At 42.7% G+C, this 20,509-nt stretch overlaps 2 protein-coding genes across 2 annotated transcripts in view; one reads left to right on the forward strand and one right to left on the reverse strand.

Annotated features, from left to right (window-relative positions):
• Window positions 1-20,509, reverse strand: part of LOC125886369 (equilibrative nucleoside transporter 2-like) — a 162,758-nt gene that overhangs the window by 90,343 nt on the left and 51,906 nt on the right. The gene's annotated exons all lie outside the window — the stretch shown is intronic.
• On the forward strand, window positions 3-20,483 carry LOC125886380 (SERTA domain-containing protein 2-like). Its single transcript, XM_049572564.1, has 2 exons — window positions 3-321; window positions 14,946-20,483. The coding sequence occupies exon 2, from the start codon at window positions 14,950-14,952 to the stop codon at window positions 15,922-15,924; it is 975 nt and encodes a 324-aa protein (XP_049428521.1). The 5' UTR covers window positions 3-321; window positions 14,946-14,949; the 3' UTR covers window positions 15,925-20,483.

The following is a 20,509-nucleotide window of genomic DNA, read 5'->3' on the forward strand; positions in this document are numbered from 1 at the left end:
GGGTAATGGCGGTTCTTGCCGTCTTGACTGACGTTCCTCAGTGACACATCTCCTCCTCCTCCTCCTCCTCCTCCTCCACCGCTGCTGCTGCTCCACTTCGCCATTGTGTGCGGAGCTCCGTGAGTGTCGAGGTCGAGGCAGCCACCGGGGGAACGATGGCGGAGTAGGAACAAACAAACGGACTAACGGCTCGCTTCTCCTCCATCTTCTTCTCCTTCTTCTTCCTGCCGTCCGTCCGCTGCTCCCGCTCCCACTCCCGGCCTCACCGACCGACGACACCCATGCAGCAGAGGAGACCCTGGATGGGACTAGCTACATGTGGTGAGTGACAGACCAGCACCGACCGGACCGTCACCTTTAATACACGCAAACTTGTCTCCGTGCCGCCGCACCGGGGGAGCTGTCTGTCGGCTACGATCCCGGGACACTGCGGCCGGTCCGTGGTAACTTATGGAGAGAAGAAGAAAGCTGTTGTTTGTGTTGTTTAACGTGTTTAAAATACTGATCACATCGTGGTTATCACCTTTGTCCACATAGAAACTAGTTTATTATTAAGAATAATGAGGGTTTGTGTTAAAATGTAACAAGAACAACCGCTTCTGTCTGCGGTGCTGTGTGGAGGTTGTGGCCGGGTGCGGGTGCCTGGTGGCCGGGCAGGTGGCGGGGAACAGCCGGTGGCCTCCAGGTCCCGGAGGGTCTGGAGACCAGCTGCTGCTTTGACAGCTTTATGCTGCTCTTAGTGGGTCACCCGCACTGATTCACAGATACCAGTGGTGACAGAGGTGCTCACATATTTTATTTAAGCAAAAAATACTAATACCACACTGTACAAATAATCTGCTGCAAATAAAAGTCCTGCACTCACAGTTTTACTGCAGTAAAAGTACAAAAGTATGTAGTTTGTGAATTTCACCAAGGCAGGCATCAATAAAGTTTTATCATAATAATAACAACAACACTTAATAATGTATTTGTTGATTGATATATTTTGTTAATAATCCGAATCTGCAGAATGACTAAAGCTTTGTATTCACAATTTTACAACATGGTTAGTTTGTGAATGTCACCAAACAAGGGATCAATATCTTGATAACAACACATCATGCCTACTAGTTGATTTATATTTGTGTTAATAATCTGAATCTGCAGATAAAGCTGTCAGGTATTTCCTCTGACATAAAGTGGAAGTTTTAAGTGGCAGAAAATAGAAATTCTTAGGTAAAGTATAAGTACCTCAAAACTATACTCAAGTACAATACTTGAGTAAATGTACTTAGTTACCTTCCACCTCTGTGCAAATTTCCTGGGCAGGAACATGATGAGAAATAGCTTTTAAATGACAGTAATGTTGTTTTAGTTGGTTGTAATGAGTGAATGGTGTTCAGTGGTGACTTTATTAATCCTTGGTGGGCTGTTTATCTCCTGTGGTGGAACTTTAAAGTCACTTAAATGTTCATGTTAGGACTTGTAGTTCATTTTTGGCACTCGGCATCTAGTTTACCGTCATCTAATTATACCGTTGTATTACCAAAATGTAGCATAACTGTCACGTACCCAGCTTTTGGCAGAATAAAGTAGGGCTGCAAATAAATACTTACAGAGTTTAAATCATCTTAAAAATGGGTTTGGTTTGAGTTATTAAAGAGTTGTGTCCCAAATACTGAAGCAGACATGTAGTTAAAAAAATGAACTGCTCAAATGCATGACACCTAATGTTACACACTATGTTTTTGTGGAAAATGAAATTAATAACAGCTATAAATAGCTTTTAAAATGTGTTGTTAAACCATTAAAAATACAATAAACTATATTTAACTATAATCAACACGTGAAGTAGTATGTGTTGTGGACACACTTGTAATATAAACATTAAATTAATTTTTGCCTGTCAACAATGACATTTATCCACCATTAACTGGTGTCATTATGCATTCCTCTGCTCCAATTTGTTGTTATTTATCAGCCAAGATTATAACAGCACTACAAAATATCAACATATATCTAAAATCAGCCGATAATCGGATGAAGTCTGAGGCTACTTTATCAGTTCATTAGCTGTCTGTGTCTGTAAATGGACAAAAGTAATGATATCTTAAATTACTATGGTGTCTGACCTGCAGTCAAGAAACAACCCCAACTGTATTCAATTTATATTTAAAAAAATAAATAAATAAACAAACTCAGAAAAGAAGAAGAAAGTCTTGTTAAGCTTTCTTTTTTCACGTAGGGAATAAGTAACGTGTAAAAGGTGTAAAAGGTGCGTGTAGACCTGATTTACAGTAGCTACAGGACGACAGCGTGTAAAACAAGTTCTCCAGAGTTGTGTTTACTCTGGTTGTGGTGACAGAGATCGGCAGCCGGGGGGGGTCAAAGGTCAGCGTGCTGCATGTTTCCTGGTGTGGAGTCGAGGTTTAAAGGGAAGAATGTGGTCGGTGGAGTTTTGAAAAGTGGAGCAGGCGGAGTCACAGCGGACTGACAGACGTTCACTCTGCTCGCAGTACAATCAGCACTTTGTGTGTATTATGTAAGACTTTGACATTGGACTCACACACACTCCGCAGGATGCCAGTTACACTCAACTCTGATACAAGAGCTGACGGACTGAGTCAAGAAGATGTTGAAGACACAATTGTGTTACTTCACTGTGAGCTGCGGTGTGGAGCTCAGAAGATCAGCTGATCAATCGATAGTTAATCAATTTCTTTATAAGGAAAACAGTAGTTTACAGCCATGCAGGCTGCACTGTGAGGCTGTAACACACACAGGGGCGCTTTAAGCTTCAAGTTTCCCACAAAGACGATGCCAACATGCTGATGTTTAGCAAGGATAATGTTTACCATGCTCCTGTAGTTTGAGATAAGATACTTTTTGTGTTGTGCAGCAGTCGCAGGACAAACTAGGAAAGAACCAGTGCAAAGATAACAAATAAAAACAATATAGATTATTAAAGAGGTGCAGGAAACAAATGCACAAAATGCCAGAGATGTATATCAGCTGTGTATCGCTGCAACCCTGTTTAAAATTTGCCTTTGTACCGTGGTGTGTTGGTACAATGTTGAAGACTGTGCTGTCTCCATTTCATTATTTTAGTTGTATTATAAAGTGGAAAACTAGAATATAATATCAGTGTCAGAGAGACCATATCGCTGTCGATCGTTATAGTTTTTGTAGAGTGTTAGTATGTCGTATACACGTCATAAAAAAGTCATATGCTGGCTCCCTACAGTGACACTAAGGACGCATTCACACTGGCGCTATTTGGTCCGCTTTAAACAAACCCTGGTCCGCTTCCACGGATAGTTTGGTTCGTTTGTCATGGTGTGAACGATCATTTGAACTCTGGTGTGGACCAAACGAGCAAACCCTGGTCCGCTTGGAAACTGGGGGTCTTGTTTACAGTGGGAAATGCAAACGGACTATCCAGCGAACCAAAGAGAGGAAGTGACGCACAGCGCAGTGCATTTTGGGTAGACAAAAAACAAAGCCGTGAACGAACTGGGAGAAGCAGAGGTAAAGAAAAGAAAAAGTTCAAATATGTCTCGTGGGCAGACGTGGAGTAATGAGGAGGTGCAGGCGCTTATTGATATATGGTCAGAGAAATATATTTCGCTGGTTAGTTGGATGGATTTCCGTTTTCGGTCCTGGCCAATCAGTGAGCCGGGTTTTCTTCTTCTTCATGCTTTTTTTCTTCCTGGTCAGTGGTCGTTTCGGTCAATACCACCCCCAAACAAGCAGCTGTTGTAACTGCGTGACGTTGTCCAGGCGGTTTGGTCCACTTTAAAAAGTGCAGTGTGAAAGTGAACCGAACCAAATGAAGGTGTGAAATTTTTTGGCATTCCCCGCCCAATCAAAGCAAGTCTCCCGGACTATCCTGGTGTGAATGCACCCTTAGTCATCAATACTGTGAGAACAACTGATCTAAGATTTTTGTTTGAAAATGCTCTAGAATGGTCAGTGTAGCTGGTAAAGTTTAAAATTTATCTTGAGTTGTCAGGGTTTATGTCACGTAGCTTCCACTGCACGTTCATCTCATTTATTCCTGGCCGCCATTCTGCCGGCAAGACAATCAAGAAAAACAACTTTTTAAATTATTTTTGTGAAATCTCTATTTTTACCCTTCTTTCCACATTGGTGTCATATTTCAGGGTTAAGTTTAGCTTAAATGACTTCAGTTTCACTGTCTTTACACACTTCAGTTGCGACCCACTCTTTTTGTAAACACGACGATTTCTCATAAGCGCTGTGCAGAATATTTTCTGTAACATCAGACAGAAAAGTTCAGTGACAAAGAAACAACAGACTGACTCATCAGTGACTCAAGGAGCGACAGATAAAAGACGCTCGTATCAGTTTGTTTGAAACCGGAGTTGTTTGCTTTTCATCTTTAAGCTGAAGTGACTGCTGCTGGACGCACTGTACGCGATGACTCACTCACACACACACACACACACACACACACACACACACACAGCGGGGAATATCCTGCAGTGTGCTGAGGAGGCGTCAGCAGCAGTGAACACACAGGATTTCTCCTCTGTGAGTAAAGTCCACCTTCACTTCCTGAAGTCTCCATTTCCCTTAAAACACAGTTATCAGCAGCAATAAGGTACAGACTGGTTTTATGTTTTTATACTGGAGCTCTAACCAGTAACACACAGACACAAAACCTTCACATTACAAAGTTAAAGAACAGAAGAGGCTGGTTATCTCTGCAAGTTTGGTAAAAAATAAAACAAGTGGCTCATGTAAAGACAAAATAACTTTTATTGTAGTATTTTGTTGACGTGAGGAGAATCAGGAAAATGTTTTGATTTAAAGGAAACAAAGAAAATATGTCTCTTCCTCTGCTGAGCGCTGTGAATACAAGCGTCTCTTTAAACAGGTCAGTCGTCAGCAACATGTTCCTACATGTCAGCCTGAGCGGCGTGGGCAGACACACACACACACACACACACACACACACACTGTTCGTCAGATAGACAAACACTAACACACTGAACCATCCAGAGGCTGAACCCTTTTTTCTTTCCACAATCTTACAGAAAAAAAACACCAAAAAAGCGTCTTCTCTGTTTTTTCCAAGTAGCATTGACTCAATGAAAAACAGATTCAAATTAATGCTGATACTTAAATATTTGACTCATTCTTGAGAATTGGGTTAAAACCTTATTTTGATTTTTACTCTTCACTTAGGTTGTGAAAGATATTTTAAAAGATCAGTCTTGAAACCTTTTAACCTCCCAGTTATTTAATTTCTTCTTGAAAAGCATTCATGATAGACGTCAGAGGAAAGGCCAAAAAGTTATATATTTATTTATTAATTTCACAGCAGGCGTAGTGAGGAGACATTTCATTTCTAGAAGTTGCTCAGACTTCTCTTAATGCTGACTTAAAATACTCATTTTTAAACAATAATTCACATTTAGTTTGGATGTAGATGGCCGGCAGAGCTGACATGCGATGGTAGAGACACGACTGATAGCAATATTATTTAATGAATTTATCAAAAATAGGAAGCTGACCAGAACTAGAGCAGCATTACCACCTTTCTGGAAACCAGGAAGTCAGACAGAGCTGTTTTTGATTAAAGGTTTCACCCTTTTATACTTGATTAAATGATGTTTTTGTAGAAATCTGAGAGAGTTGATGAAAAATCGGAGACACGTTTTTACAGGGCCAAATTGAGATACTTATATGAATCGCATGATAACATCTGCACGTCATAGATAACGGCAGATATTGGCTTTTAAATGAAATATCAGAATTGCCCAACATGCTTTTTCCTAATTTGCTTAATGAATTAATTTACCTTTAGTATGCATGCATAATATGACGTTAACTCCAAAATTAGGTGAGAAAATAGTGGATATATTGATATAGGTATCGGTCAAATGAGTTGTTACATATCGGTAAATCAGATACGGCACAGAATCCAACATGGTGCGTCCCCACTGTGTGTTGCAGACGCTGTTTGGTCTGTAACAGGAAAGAACTGACTTTGAATACGCAGCACTAAACGCGAGGTGTGATCGTCACCCTTCAGAAACACAGCAGCAAAGCTAAGAAGCCAACAGTCTCTGTGTGGTCGCTCAGTTTGAGTTTTAGACAAGTCCATCACTTTTCTCTGTTGTCAGACAGCTGAAGCACAAACAACATCTACACTGCGCTGCTGTCTGTGTGTCAAGATGACGCATCGTCATCATCATCATCGTCATTGTGTTATCTGGTCATATTCCTAAAGATCTCCTGACTGTAAACCTCCTCCTCCTCCTCCTCTGTTGGTCGGTCAGCATGTGTTCAGATGGTCTGGTTCCTCTGCAGAGTCTCAGCTGGTTCTGATCTGTGATCACTCGCTCTGAGCCAGATTCATTATTCAGTTGTTCTGGTTGGCGTATTTTCTGTTTCTGTTGTCAGACAGTGGAACAGGCAGAAAATAGTAATTTGATCAGTGCATGAATACAAGCTGTTGTTCAGACTAACATTATTTCCTGTGGTGAGACATCAATACAAGCATTATTTTATGATTATCAGGATGCATGAGCACATCAACAGAAACGACTTGAGGCATGTGATCAGCTCTGTAGACATTTTAAATGAGTTACTGCACAAAAAGTCAGTTAGCAGCTACAGAAAGGTCTGCTTAACTTAACTGACAGACAGTGGTGCAGCAGAGCCTACAAGCATTTATACTTGTGTGGTGGTGTGTCAGTGTCACTCTGCAGTTACACCTTACGAAACACTACTTGGGGGCGGAGGTTTCTGTGAAGTGCTGTAGAGTTTAGTTGATTCAAAACACACATTAAACACACATTAAACATGGCTTAATAGAGACAGTTTCAAACACAAGTACACAAATCAGCTTCACTATAACTCGCAGCATTCACAGACAAACGCTTGTCTTTATCTGGACACATTTCCCCACAAATACAACATGCTAACGTTATTAGCACAAGCCTATGGCATTTTACATTGTATAAATTAGCCTAGTAGCTAGCAGAGGTTTCCTCTGCTCATATGAAGCCAGGATAAATCACACACAAGACTTAAAATGCTATTTTAGTGGAGGCTTTATTGTCTTCACAATTTATTGTTTCCCATCTGTGAAATTAAAGTAAATGAAAGCTTTGTTTCCACTGAGGGAAATGACAGCAGGTCTGCGTCACTGCAAGGTATAGTTAAATTTCTGGGGAGGTGCACATCAGGCTACAGCGTAGGTACGGCTTCGACTCGGCGCAGTGGTATAAATTCCGCCTTAGTCATCGTTTTCCTCAGCCACACCAAAACCTGAGGCCTTTATCGATCAATCTGCAGATTATTATTTTAGCAGTTACACTGATTTTTCACAGGGCTTTTTAAAAGTGGTCTTCAGAGTGGATAAAAACATGATTAGTTGGTTTATCAACAGAAAAATAATCTGCACTGCAACTTCTTCAGTAATATTTCATAGCAGACGTACCAAACGTTGTGTGTGTTTAGCCTCTCAAATGTGAAAAGTTGATGCTGTATTTTGTCTTGCATGATAGTAAGCTGAATATATGGACGGACAAAAGCAGCAAGGGCTTTGAGGACGTTACCCTGAGCTGTGGGAAGTTCTAACATTTTCACTATCATCAGTCATTTTATAGACAAAACGATAACCATAGATGCACAGTTCAATCAGGCAGCTCTAGAGTGTATTAGTCGCTCTGAAAGTTAAAAGCTTTTTTGTTGCAGATTTAAAGCCTCGTGTCCCCCCTGCACAGAGACCAGATAGTGATCACAAACCTGTAAGATGTGTTTACATGACGCTGAATCACAGTTTATTCAAGAAAACCCACGATAAGAGCTTTTGTCTGTAATCTGGATTTGATCTTTACATCTCCAAACACCAAAGCGCTCGATCAGAAGTGTGAAACCAGAGTGAATAAAAAGACTCTGCAGCAGACATCGTGTCCACAGGACGCAGCTCCTGCTGAATCTGCACTGCAGGAGTCAGTTTGTGAAAAGAAAAAAGAAAGATGGCGGTCGGTGGTGTGCTGCTGGCTGTCGTCAGGATGACTAAACACTGAAGCCTGCTGAGCAAGAAAATTCCTGTGAAGGAGGCAGCTGCAGCTTCAACAGCTCCCCACAGTGTGATAGTAACACGCTGACCTCAGTGTGTGAACACTGATCCAGGAGCAGCGACGGAGACGCTGTCATGTTGACTCTTCACTGTGAAAATCACTCCTGCAGAGAGTTTTTAATCTTAAATCAGAAAAGTTGACTCAGCTGTATTTAAGTTTTATTACGCTCAAGCAGCTGACTTACCAGACAGGTCACATGACTCTGGAGTTGGTGGTTTATTGGACGGAGTTTCTGGTCTGTGTGCTTAGCTGTTATTAATTTTAATACCAGACAGCGTAAATGATTTCTCTCACCCCACTGGTTGGTTGTTAGGAGACTTGCAGGTGTGTCAGTGGTTTGTTTTGTCATCACCAGAGTTTAAATGGCGTCAGTCTTATCTGGACAGATTAAGAAAGAAATGCTGCAGAATTTAAACATCCATCCATCCATCCATCCATCCATCCATTTTCAACCACTTATCCGGGGGCCAGGTCACGGGGGCAGCAGGCCGAGCAAAGCACTCTAAACATCTCTCTCTTCAGCAACACTTTCCAGCTCCTCCTGGAGGATCCTGAGGAATTCCCAGGCCAGATGAGATATATATAATCCCTCGAGTGTTTTCTGGGTCTGCCCCGGGGCCTCCTACCAGTGGGACGTGCCGAGAACACCTCAAATCGGAGGTACCCAGTTGGATCCTGATCAGATGCCCAAACCAGCTCAACTGACCCCTTTTGACGCAAAGGAGCAGCGGTTATACTCCAAGCTCCCTCCAGATGTCTGAGCCCCGCCACCTGAACGTGGTGGAGGGGTTTGTGTGTGATCCTGAAAGCTGCTTAGCCAGGCACATTCGGAAAAAGAATACCTTACCTGGAGACACTAGGGCCCCCCTGGAGCCAGACCTCACCGGCGAGTGTCTGGTGACCAGGCCTTGGGCTGTGGGGCCCAGTGAGGCTCAGCCCCAATGAGTAACAGTGTGTCGCAGCCTTGTGGGCCCACCACCAGCAGGGACTGGCATCGGGGCCGGGTGCATTGTGTGCTGGGCAGCAGGCAGGGGCGGGGACCAGGGCGTACTGACCCCCGGTGTCGCAGACTAGAATTTAACTAAACAATTCAGCACAAGATAATCAATCAGTCAGTTATTTTTTAGAGGAAAAACAGCAAACATTTGATTGTTCTGGCGTGTTTAATGTGACGTTTTGCTGCGTCTCTTCATCCTGTTTGATCACAAGCTTAATACGTTTTGGTTTTGAACCTTAGAGCGCGAGGTATATGGTCGAGAAACATCAGTAATACAGATATCTACAGATTAAACGCATGATTTTCTCATCTCAAATGATGTGGAATAGAGTTGCAACGATTAGTTAATTATTAATATTAATTAATTAATTATATTTCAACTGTATGCCCTGTTTTGTTTTTGTGCTTTGTTGTATTTTAGCTAGCCTTGTGTAACATCTTGGCCAAGAGACTACAGATGAACAATAGCCTCTTGGCTAACTCTGGCATTTTCATAGCATGTACGTGTATTAATTTGCACTGTCCCTTCTCAAATAAACTAAACTGAATTAAATTAAACAGCAGCTACTTTGATGACACATTAATATGCAATAATTTCTCAAGCAAGACATAGCAAAAATTCACTGGCTTCAGCTTCAACAGCAACAGTAAAGTAATCTAAATATCTTTGTGTTTTGGACTGTTGGTCGGACAAGTAAGACATTTGATAACATTACTTTGGTCTACAGGCAATCGTAATCGGTCCAACAACCAAACGCTAATCAAAAGAATAAACAGCAGATAGTAAAAACAATAGTAAGCTGCAGCCCTACTGTGTGTAGGATGTGGGGGACGTATTGGCACACATTGAATATAATATAATAAGTATGTTTTCTGTAGTTTATAATCAGCTGAAAATAAGAATCTTTGTGTTTGCAACCATAGAATGAGACGTTTATATCTACACAGGGAGCAGGTCCTCGTCTACAGAGATCACCATGTTGCGCCGCCATGTTTCTACAGTAGTAACAAGAGCTTTGTTAAAACACCGATTTTCTTTTTTTTTCCTGGACAATGAACACTGAAGGAATTCTAACCAGGAGAAGTTTCAGCTGGTTGTAATCTGCAGTCATCACCGCTCGATGCCACTAAATCTCCCTAAATCCTACACACACTGGACCTTTAAATGCACCTCAGGTTTTAAAACCAGTTCATGTTAGTCTGTACTCTGAGAGCAGAGCTGCTGTAACACAACACCAACTAGTTTACTCAATGGAAAGGTATTTGACACACACACACACACACACACACACACACCTGACACGTCAGATCTTCATGACAAAGACTTTGCTTTTTTCCCACAAATCTGAAACTATTTTTGGATTTTTACTTCATCAGACAGACAGCTGGTGGGGGGAGGGTGTGTGTGTGACATATACGAACCTCATTTAGCTGATCCAAGGTCAGTCACAAGGTACAGTTTTGATTCGTGATGATTCACGATCAGTTTGGTGTTTATAGTCAGTCAGAAGTTTCATTAGGCAAAGACAGACAGACATGGGGGGAGGATGGATGTCTCTCTGTCTCGCTCTGTCACCTCCTCACCTCGTCCTCTCTGGGTGTCGGAGCAGATGGCCCCTCTGAGGGGCCCCACATGGGTTTAAAGTAGTGAGGAGGAGGAGCTGGGGAATAGGCATTTATAAGAAGAAGTCGTGCGTGTGTGTGTGTGTGCTGCTTAAGTCAGTCCCTGTCAGCACTTTGAGACGCCCGTTGGCCGAGTAATCGAGAGGTCACAGGTTCAAGCCCCACCACCACCACCACCACAGACCTCCAACCAAACAGCTGCTTCATCAGCTCTCCTACACACAGATACACACACACACACACTGTCACGTCTAACCCAGTGAAGGAAAGTAACTAAATCCATTTACTCAAGTACTGTACTGAAATACAGTTTTGACCTCAGTCGAGGGTCTGTGTCACCAGGCCGTGAACCACAGATCTGAACTTCTGAACTAATGGAAGTGAAACTAAAAGTGAGCTGATATGAAACATCAGCTGAAAAACTGTAAATCAGAGTCCTGGGTCCATTTTTGAAAACCTGCACCCGCCCATACCCACAAAGCTCAGCACCAGAACCGACCCGTAAATTTGTCTAAGTCAAAGCCACACCCACCCACACAATAAAAGTCCAGCTACCTGTACCTCTGACCAAACCCCCCCCCCCTCACATGAAGCTGGGTCTCCGTTCTTGAATTGGACGTCTCTTTGACTGGATGGTGAAAACATTCAATCACTGCCAGGTCAGGAAACATGTTAGCATGCTCCTTCCACCACCATCAAACCTCCACAGGATCCTCCATGTAGGCTGCCACCTCACCCTCAGGCTGCAAAGTTTCATGGCTGGAGTCCTCCACGTCGGTGACCAATGTGACCACGGGGTCAAAGGTTACACTTGTGTCACTGACTTTCAAAATAAAAGGACCTGCAGCTTGATAATAGAGATTTAGATGTTAGAACATTACACATATACTGCACAGCTTTTTACTGTATTTAATTCTGAAGAATGAAAAAATATATTTTTATTCTCACCTGCTGCCAGCCTGCACATAGTTCATTTTTACCCATGGATTTATATATATAGATACATATTGTTAAACGTTACACAGATTTTTGCAGGTTACCCATGGGTACTCACCCTGGTGCAGGACTCTGGTGTAAACCCATGAGCATCTTAAGTGCTGCAGGTTAACGCTGAATGTTTAAAGAAACTAATGAAAGTTTACATATGTTTACCTTGTTTTTCCCTTTTCATACTCACTGAACTGCTTAATAACGTCATTTCAGTCCTGACACCACTCTCAGTAAACAGATAAATGCATATGAACGCAGACACTGTAGTGACGGCACGAGATTTTGAGATCAGAAGTGTTTTGGTTTCCAGTAATAGTCTGAGTAGAGTGCAGATATAATTTAAGAACCCATCAGCTATTATCTGACAATCATTTAGCTGTGTATCAGCTTTTTGTAAAATTCATATGGAGCTATCTGTTGATAGAGATACGCCAACGTGCCCCGCTACGCAGGATCTTGTGTAATCGTGGCCCTCGCCCTCAGAGGCTTTAACGTCGTCCAACCTGCTGTCATTCTGAAGTCGTCAAATACCACTGCTTGGTCCTTGATTTTGGCGTCAGACACTGGTGACAAACAGGCATCTTTTTGCGGCGGTATGATACACATCAGGAGGCGTCAGTTAATAACACCACATCACATTGAGTTGGATGGGTCCAACAACACTGGACTTTCACCCAGGAGGCTGATGTTAGCTTCCCATACAAATGTTTAGCCAAACCAAACCTAACCATGTGCTTCTGTTGCCTAAAATTAACCACAGCAAGGACACAGCCTCTGCACATGGGGCCCCTGCTCTAAGGTGAGCTCGTGGGCGCCCCAACCACAAGCACAATGAAATAAACATAAATAGGTGTTTTACCAATGTTGTACTTTTATTTTGAAAAACACTGAATGCTTCTAACTGTGCATTTCCTGTGAAAACAGAAGCGTATTTCGAAAACAGACAATGCATTTAACAGACTTGATTGACACAACGTCTGTGAACGTCAACAACCGACGCACTCAGGGTACCTAGTGCGTCATACGTAGACGCAAAAGTCCACGGCGATGTGTGATGAGTTGAGTGAGAATATGTTGCATCATCAAATGGTAGCCAGTTGGAGGCCAGATTGTCCTCAGACCAACACATTAAATTAACTAACAAAGGATTTCGGACTGAGACACTGTTAGTAGAGTAAAGTGAGGACACAGAGCAGATCGGTTTTTGATCTGACTCACGTCTTTAAGACTTTATTGTGCACGAGAACTTTGTGGAGTGGGAAGCAGTAAAACCTCCTGGGGTTTGTTGTTGGTGTGAAAAGTTAAAGCTCAAGTAAAAACAGTTTCCCTCCAGATTCTTCTTCTGGACACGTTAAAGTCATGACTCAGACATTTTAACTTTTCTGAACTTATTTATTTCAGAAGTTAAATTATAAACATCTTGTGGGAAACACAAAGCAAAGAGAGAGTTTAGGGGCACCGGCTGTTCACCCAGGGTATTGAAAATGTGTGTGTGTGTGTGTGTGTGTGTGTGTGTGATTTGTTCAGTGTTTGGTTGTCAGGACGGAAGTCGCCTGTTTCCTGTGTTTTGTTGTTCAGAGAGTCAGAAGGTGTCGGACCGACTCCCACCCAATCAGCTGACTGCAGCTCACATGGGTGCAGGTCAGCTGACTGTTAACTCACACACACAGACACACACACACAGTCGTCCATCACACCAACTCTACGTGTCATCGGTCATGTGACACGCAGCTCAGTATTTTTCAGCATCACTCTTGATGTGTTTCAGTTCCCCGCACAGGGGTTAAATGTTACATGCACCTCTGCAGCAGCTGTGGATCAGGGGGTTTGAACCTGTGACTTTCTTATCACAAGAGTCTGTCTGGGATCTGTAGGTGATCTCCAACACTCTGTCATCTTTCATTTTCTGTTTTGAGTTTTGCTCTGAATGTTATTTCAGATCTTCTTTCAGTTTCCTGATTGTTTGTTGTTCTGTACAACATTTTATCGTCCTTGTATTTTCTTCCTGAGAGCGCGTCTGTGTTAATGATATTTACATCTGTAAGGACGGCTCGTTATTTATATTTTTGTACAGATTTGACAAAAATAAGAATCCAAAAGTTGTTTTTCCCATTCAGATCAAACATTTACAAGAGTTATTGCTAAATAAGCAAAACTCAGAATATGTGCTGAAGATGTTTTTAATCCATTCTTCACCAAGATGTTTGTACCATTCATGTTTTATTAAATTTTCACACAGTTTCTAAAAACAAATAATCACAGCTCACAGGTCATCTTGTTAATTTTTGTTCCAGAGCTTTCAGCCACAGCTCACTGTCTTTCTCGTCAGTGTGAGAGGTGGTTGAAAGCTCGCGAAAAATAATAAGTAGACCTTGATTTAAAGCTGGCCTCCCACCAGACGACCACAAGCATGTGTGTGCAGTGACTTCAGTAACGCCGTGTTTCTTGGACATTGATTTATTTAATCTTATTTCATTGCACACTTGCATTCAGCACATTCACTCAGCCCCTCGTTGCCCCGCTTTCTCTCTCTGTTTATCAGACAACAAATAAAACAAGAATTAGCTGCTCTCCACCTCACAGTCCCTCCGCTGAGGAGAAGAGCAGGCAGCAGCTCTGGAGACGCCGCTCCTGTAGATGGTGGCTGTAGCGGCTTAATTTCAGCCAGCACAAACCCTCCAGCACTGCATGTCACAGCGGGCTGGGTCTAACTTGTGTCACAGCAGCAACAGAAAGTTTGAGAGGACACACACTGGTTTGAGGCTGTAGCTAACGTTAGCTAGGTAAACATATAGCTGTGAGCCTTCAGCCTTGGTTAGCAGAAGGCTAAACTATCAGCAACATTTTCTTTCCGTCTCTGAAACACTTCGCTGATACTGACATGTGTTTTTACTGACTTTCACCATCTGAAGGGACGTGCACGTGCATCTGCATTTGTAGATCAGCCAAGGAACGCCCTCCCTCTGAAATGACCTGTGATTGGCTAAAGTCTCCCATCCCGAGCTAGATTTTCTGCAGCCTGAAAACAGAGCCAGGAGAAGGTGCAGAAGTCTGGTTTTCTCAGTGCACTTGAATAACAGTGTGCTCAAAGATTATTATGGGATATTTGCACGATGATGCCGTCTGGTTTTGTACTTCTGACGCTTCAGTTTGTTGCGTGCGATCAGTAAAGTTTATCTTTTGATGCCATTCTTGTGGTTTGTCTCTGAGCTGTTTGTGTCTCTGCTCCACAGATTTATGTTGGGTAACGGGGTGAAGCGGAAACTGGACGAGGATGAGGATGTTCTGGAGGAGGACCAGCGTCTTCTGGCAGTCGGTGGCATGTCGCAGGCGTCCTACACCCTGCAGCGTCAGACGGTCCTCAACATGTCCCTCATGAAGCTGTACGGTCCGCGGATGGGCGCCGATCTCGGCCTGCAGCGCCGAGTCCTCATCAACAACATTATCCGCCGCATCCAAGATGACTTCAGGCAAGAAGGAGGCGTCGACACGCTCTTCTTCTCTGCTGCGCCGCCTGGCGCTGCTGCCGCCGCCGCCCGTGAGGACGAAAGCTACCGGCAGCCTCCGCCTCCTTCCTCCTCTTTCAGCATCCTCTCGTCGTCGCTGTCAGGACTGACGGCGCTGGACTCCTGCCTCACTCCCGCCTCGCTGCTGGAGGAGGACCTGCCCATGTTCTTCACCCTGCCGCCCTCCTCCTCCACCCAACACCACCACCTGCACCACTCCCCAAGGCCGCTGCCACCGCCCTCGCCGTCACCCAAAGACAGCTTCTCCTCCGCCCTTGAGGAGATAGAGGAGCTCTGTCCTTCCTCTTCGTCTTCTTCTTCCTCCGGCCCGCCGGCGCCCCCTCCTGCTCGGCTTCTGTTTGACGTCATCATGAAGGAGGAGGGGCGTGGCTTTCAGGAGGTGGAGAGCAGGTTGGAGAAACCTCCTCTTCCTCCCTCTCCGTCCTCCCCGGGCTCCTCCTTCCTGACTGACTTCGCCCTGGACGACGTCCTCTTCACAGACATTGACACGTCCATGTACGACCTCGGCCCCTGCCCGCCCCCATCAGGAGCGCTGCCGTCTAAGATGGCTCCCGTCGTGATGGCGGACGACCTCGTCCGGTCGATGTCCGGTTACGGAGCGGCGGGTGGCGGCGCTCAGAACCAGCCTTTTAAAATGGACCTGGCGGAGCTGGACCACATCATGGAGGTGCTGGTGGGCAGCTGAGAGGACGACGAGGCTTTTTATAACGTTTTGTTAATTTTGTACAGTTTTAAAATCACAGCGGACTTCACACGGGTTTTATTCTGGAGGGTTCAAGCTGCTGTGTGTCGAGTCTGGATAAATTATGACAACATTAGTTCACCTGCATAAACTGCATCTCACACAGAGAGAAACCTGGTGGATCCTTTTACTGAGCGTAGAGGGGTCAAGAGACGGAGACGAAGGTTTCACAGGTGGCAGGTGGAGGTTATGATAAAAGAGCAACAGAAAAATAATCCTTCAACCTGTTGAAGCTTTTCAGAAAGCGGAGAGAAACAGGAAACAGTGTAACGGCCCGGTCACAGCAGAAACATTAATCTGTGTCTCAAGTGTTTGGTTCTTATGTCTTGGTGACGTAGTGAGAACACGCAGAGCTACAATATTTATTAATGTGCTCTGTCCCGAACCAACCAAACATTAAATGAAATAAAAATGTTGTGTCAGGGCCTTTAAGCAAGAGTTTAAATGCAGGACTTTTACTTGTAATAGAGTATTTCTACCCTGCAGTATTACTACTTTTCCTTAAGACCTGAGTACGTCTCCCATCACTGCGGGCCTTTCATGTGTGAGATGCAGTTTGTTCATGCTAATAAAGGTTCACTAATGTTTCTAAAAATCCACACAGCAGCTTTAATCACTGAGTTACAGTATTGGAGCCACGCGGTCACACTGAGCTTCACGCCGCGGAGCCCACGTGTGAATAATTTCCTCAGTAACACCGGTGTGAAGTCCCGTTTTCTACCGCTGTCCGAGAAATTGTAAGAAACAAACAAACAAAAAAAAATCTCTAGAGACTTTTCTACCGTCGCTGCATGTTTCTACCAATAAGAAGAAAAAAATCTCAATAGCATTTATGAAAAACAATCCAGTGCCTTTTTAAACCTCGATCACGCAGTCACGTCTTGCTGTTGCTCGTCACGTAGCAATACGAACTCTGACGGAAGTTTTATTCCAACATGCAGTTTCATTTCCTAAAAATTCATCATGTGACAGCTGTTAAAGTCCCGAGCATCCAGCCTGCAACGTGGGTTTCACTCTGTCATCAAAGAACATCAAAGTCTGTTTAAATGCAACGTGTGAATGTGGAGCTATTTATTGTGTCGTAGCTTTTAAAAAGAAAATGTAAAGTTTTTCTTCTTATCAGTGAATCCCATGAAAACAGACGCAGAGCGTAGTCGACAGTTTTATCTTGCTCTTTTCTTTGGATTTAATAAGAAGAAAAAAACATAACATCTTCAGACTTTCTCTTTTCAGTTTGTTGCTAACGCTATCTGTCACACTTCCTGTCCGAGTCTGTAGTTCAACATGTGTCGGCTCAGTTTAAGCAAAATTAAATTGCAATAATTTTTAGTGAGTGGTGGTGATGATGCAGACTTCCATATGCAGACGTTCCCTTTAGCAGAACTATGAATTATTTATTATCTCTCAGCTCTCAGTGTGTATTTATTGCAACTCTGGACACTAATATTTTGTTTGTACAGAACATAAAAATGTTTTATTTTAAAGGACAAATCCACCAAAACTGACCTCCGAGTTGATCTGAGGAAGATTTTTGGGGAAAGATGAACTCTGAGGTCATTTTTGGCGGAAATCTCTTCTATGAAATGTCATTTAATAAATGATCTGAGTTTTGTTTTGTTTTTTAATGCTATGTAATATATTTTAGGATATCAGCAATGCAAACGCCCTCAAGTCAGCCTGTGCCACAGCTCTGATGTGTGTGTGTCTGTCTGAAGATAGAAATGGATAAACACTGGGCCAGTTTTTAAACTTTTAATCTGAATTTTGTTTTAATCAAATGTGCAAAGTTGCTTCTGATCTGGAGGTAGTTTGAGTCAGGTCATAGAGTCACTGCATATGGATCCTTCCTTTGCTTAAGCAGCTCTGTGATGGCTAACGCTCTGAAACCTGAGCAAACTGGCTTGATTTTAAAAACATGGGAAGACGACGGCAATGAACGACGAGAGAAGAAATTAGCCAAAAAATCTGTGAAAAGAGAAAAGTCGTTTTAAAAAAGAAAGTAAAAACAAACCAACAAGGAAATGATCTGAACATGTGCCGAAAAATTCAAGAATTCTACATCATAATTAGGAATATGTAATAATAACAATTATAGATATTTTTTCCCTAGCTATTTGTCTGTAGTTTTAAAAAATAATTTTCTATTGTTATTTTATTTATTTTATTATTAATTATTTATTTTATTATTATTTTTTAAATCTTTTTTTTTTTTATACCGAGTTGCTCACTGCCTTTTCCCCATGTTTTTGAATTTGAGTTCAAAGGTTTAAATATTTGCAAAAGGCGTCTGAAAGCAGCCCAAGAAAAGTGACGTCGCTCCAGGTTTCAATTAAACTGAGAGAAATATTCAACCCCAGTCTATCAGATTGAAATATTCCAGATGTACTAGGCATCATTTTAAACACATTTTCCCAGAATTCATCCTGATATATTTGGGATCTTTGAAGACATTGGGATTTCCACTAGAATCTAAAATATATCCAGGGGCCGTGTTCACAAAGCTTCCCCGTACTTAGAGCTGCTCCTGGTGACAATTTTCTCAGAATTTCCCCTTAAAGTTAAGACCAGGTCCTCGTAAAGATGAAAGTTATTCACAGAGCATCTCAGACATTAAAGGAGCTCCTAAGGTGACAAAGTGTCGGGAGCAGGGAGGAGGACTTGAAGAGTTTCTGAATCAGAGGAGAAAATGGTGGAAACACAAAGAGGTCGGACGAATATGCTCCAAACACAGGATGACAGAGAGGAAATGCTACAGATTAGATTGCATTTCCTCTGCAGGCTCACAAAAGGATGTGTCTGTGACAACCAATCACGTCTGTTAAAAGACTGCATCACACCTGGCAGTGAGGTCAAACACACCTCCTCACTCAGGTAAACCTTTCTGTCCCTCCCTCGCTCCGAGAACTTTAAGCTCGGACTCCTTAGAAACAACTTAAAGGCTGAGTTAGGCGCTCTGTGTCTCCACCCGCTGGTCAGATGATGTAACAGCATGTACTATGTCTTATTATGTAGTGTATTTTATATTAATGTAAAAAGATGCGCTCTGATCCACCTACCTTTTTGTAGTTCTGCCGTCAGTAGTCACTGCACTGTTGCCTGCAGTGTGAACACCATCAAGACGTACTACTTCTTGCGCCCTGAACTTTGACCCTCTTGCTCATAATCTGTTACCTTGGAGATAAAACCAAACACTGTTCGGCAACCTCGAGATGGAGGTCAACCTGCAGAGCTCTGCTGTTGTTACTCTGCAGTGTTGGTAGGTTAACTTTAAAGTTATAACTGCAGACTGTAGCGTATTCACCTCAGTGAAAATACATCTGCATTTCTGTCATCGTTATTTTCACAATTGTTCACTTAAACAAATTATATTCCTGCTGTTACTGCTCGACTGGTCGTCAGTCACTTGAATGCACTGTCATCCATCGTTACAGCTTCTGACAGCGGTCAACAAGCCGTCAAACGTGTGCAGAGGATTGTGGGTCATAACCCGAAAAGCATATTATAGAACATCCTGGTATTTTTTGGCACACTGCATTCAACATACTATATTTAGGGACATGCCAAATCTTGTATGTGGAGTTGGTACAGGCCATCAAACTTTACAATGACACGATGAATTTAAGAGGAGATAGACTGAATTTTAAAAAGTATTTTAATGTCAGGAACATTATTTATTTAGTGACTTTGCTGTTGTAAAAACTGCTGTTGCTGCTCCACATATAACATTTTGATGTATTTAAAGCATTCACTAACGCTGTTCTGAATTTATTTTTAAATTATTTTCTAAAAAGCAGTTATTTAGAAATGAAAAATAACCAATAACAGTATCGATTAAAGTAGTAGTAGCAATAAATCCTTAACGATACCCATCCCGAGTCCTTTTTAAGCTTTAGTGCTTATTTTAGTAGTTTCCTCAGATGTTCCTGGAGCTGATTTATCATTTATTTTATTTTATTTTATTTTTTTCAGCTGTTAAAAATCATTTAATTTATCATGAGCACGCTGCAGACTCAAACTGCTGCTGTGAATCAGTGTGTGGTGCCGAACTGAGACACTTCACATACTGTTTCTGATGTCGAGTAAGATGGAGGAAACTCTACGTCACCTGGATCATCAGCAGCACCAGAGTGTCTCAGAGTGTCTGGTATCTGAGACCTTCACCTCTGAACCGACCGTAAAACTCAACAGGAAGTCAAACTAAAATTTGACCAGATTTAAAAAAGAAACTGGCTCCAGACTGTTTATCCAGACTCTTCTTTGCTGGTTTTGTTTGTTTCCATCCAGAGACTGACAGACTGACACGTCTCTCATCAAACCAAATCTTCTTTTTCTTCTTCTTCTGTGGTTTGTAGCGTGTGTGTGGCTGCTGCAGGTTTTTACTGGACGTTAACAGGAGGGATGAAACTACACGACTCTGTGCCTTCTCTTATGCAATATGACATGTTTCTTCTGAGAATTAAATCTGAATGTGTCAGATGAGGATTCAGCTCTGATGATGATTGGGGGGGGGGGGGGGGGGCACTTTAGT

The sequence above is a fragment of the Epinephelus fuscoguttatus genome, linkage group LG3 (genome assembly GCF_011397635.1).
Source record: "Epinephelus fuscoguttatus linkage group LG3, E.fuscoguttatus.final_Chr_v1".
NCBI classification, from domain to species: domain Eukaryota; kingdom Metazoa; phylum Chordata; class Actinopteri; order Perciformes; family Serranidae; genus Epinephelus; species Epinephelus fuscoguttatus.

Excerpts from the sequence above, each read along its gene's own strand:
- LOC125886380 (XM_049572564.1), top strand. The coding sequence starts at position 14,950 with ATGTTGGGTAACGGGGTGAAGCGGAAACTGGACGAGGATGAGGATGTT.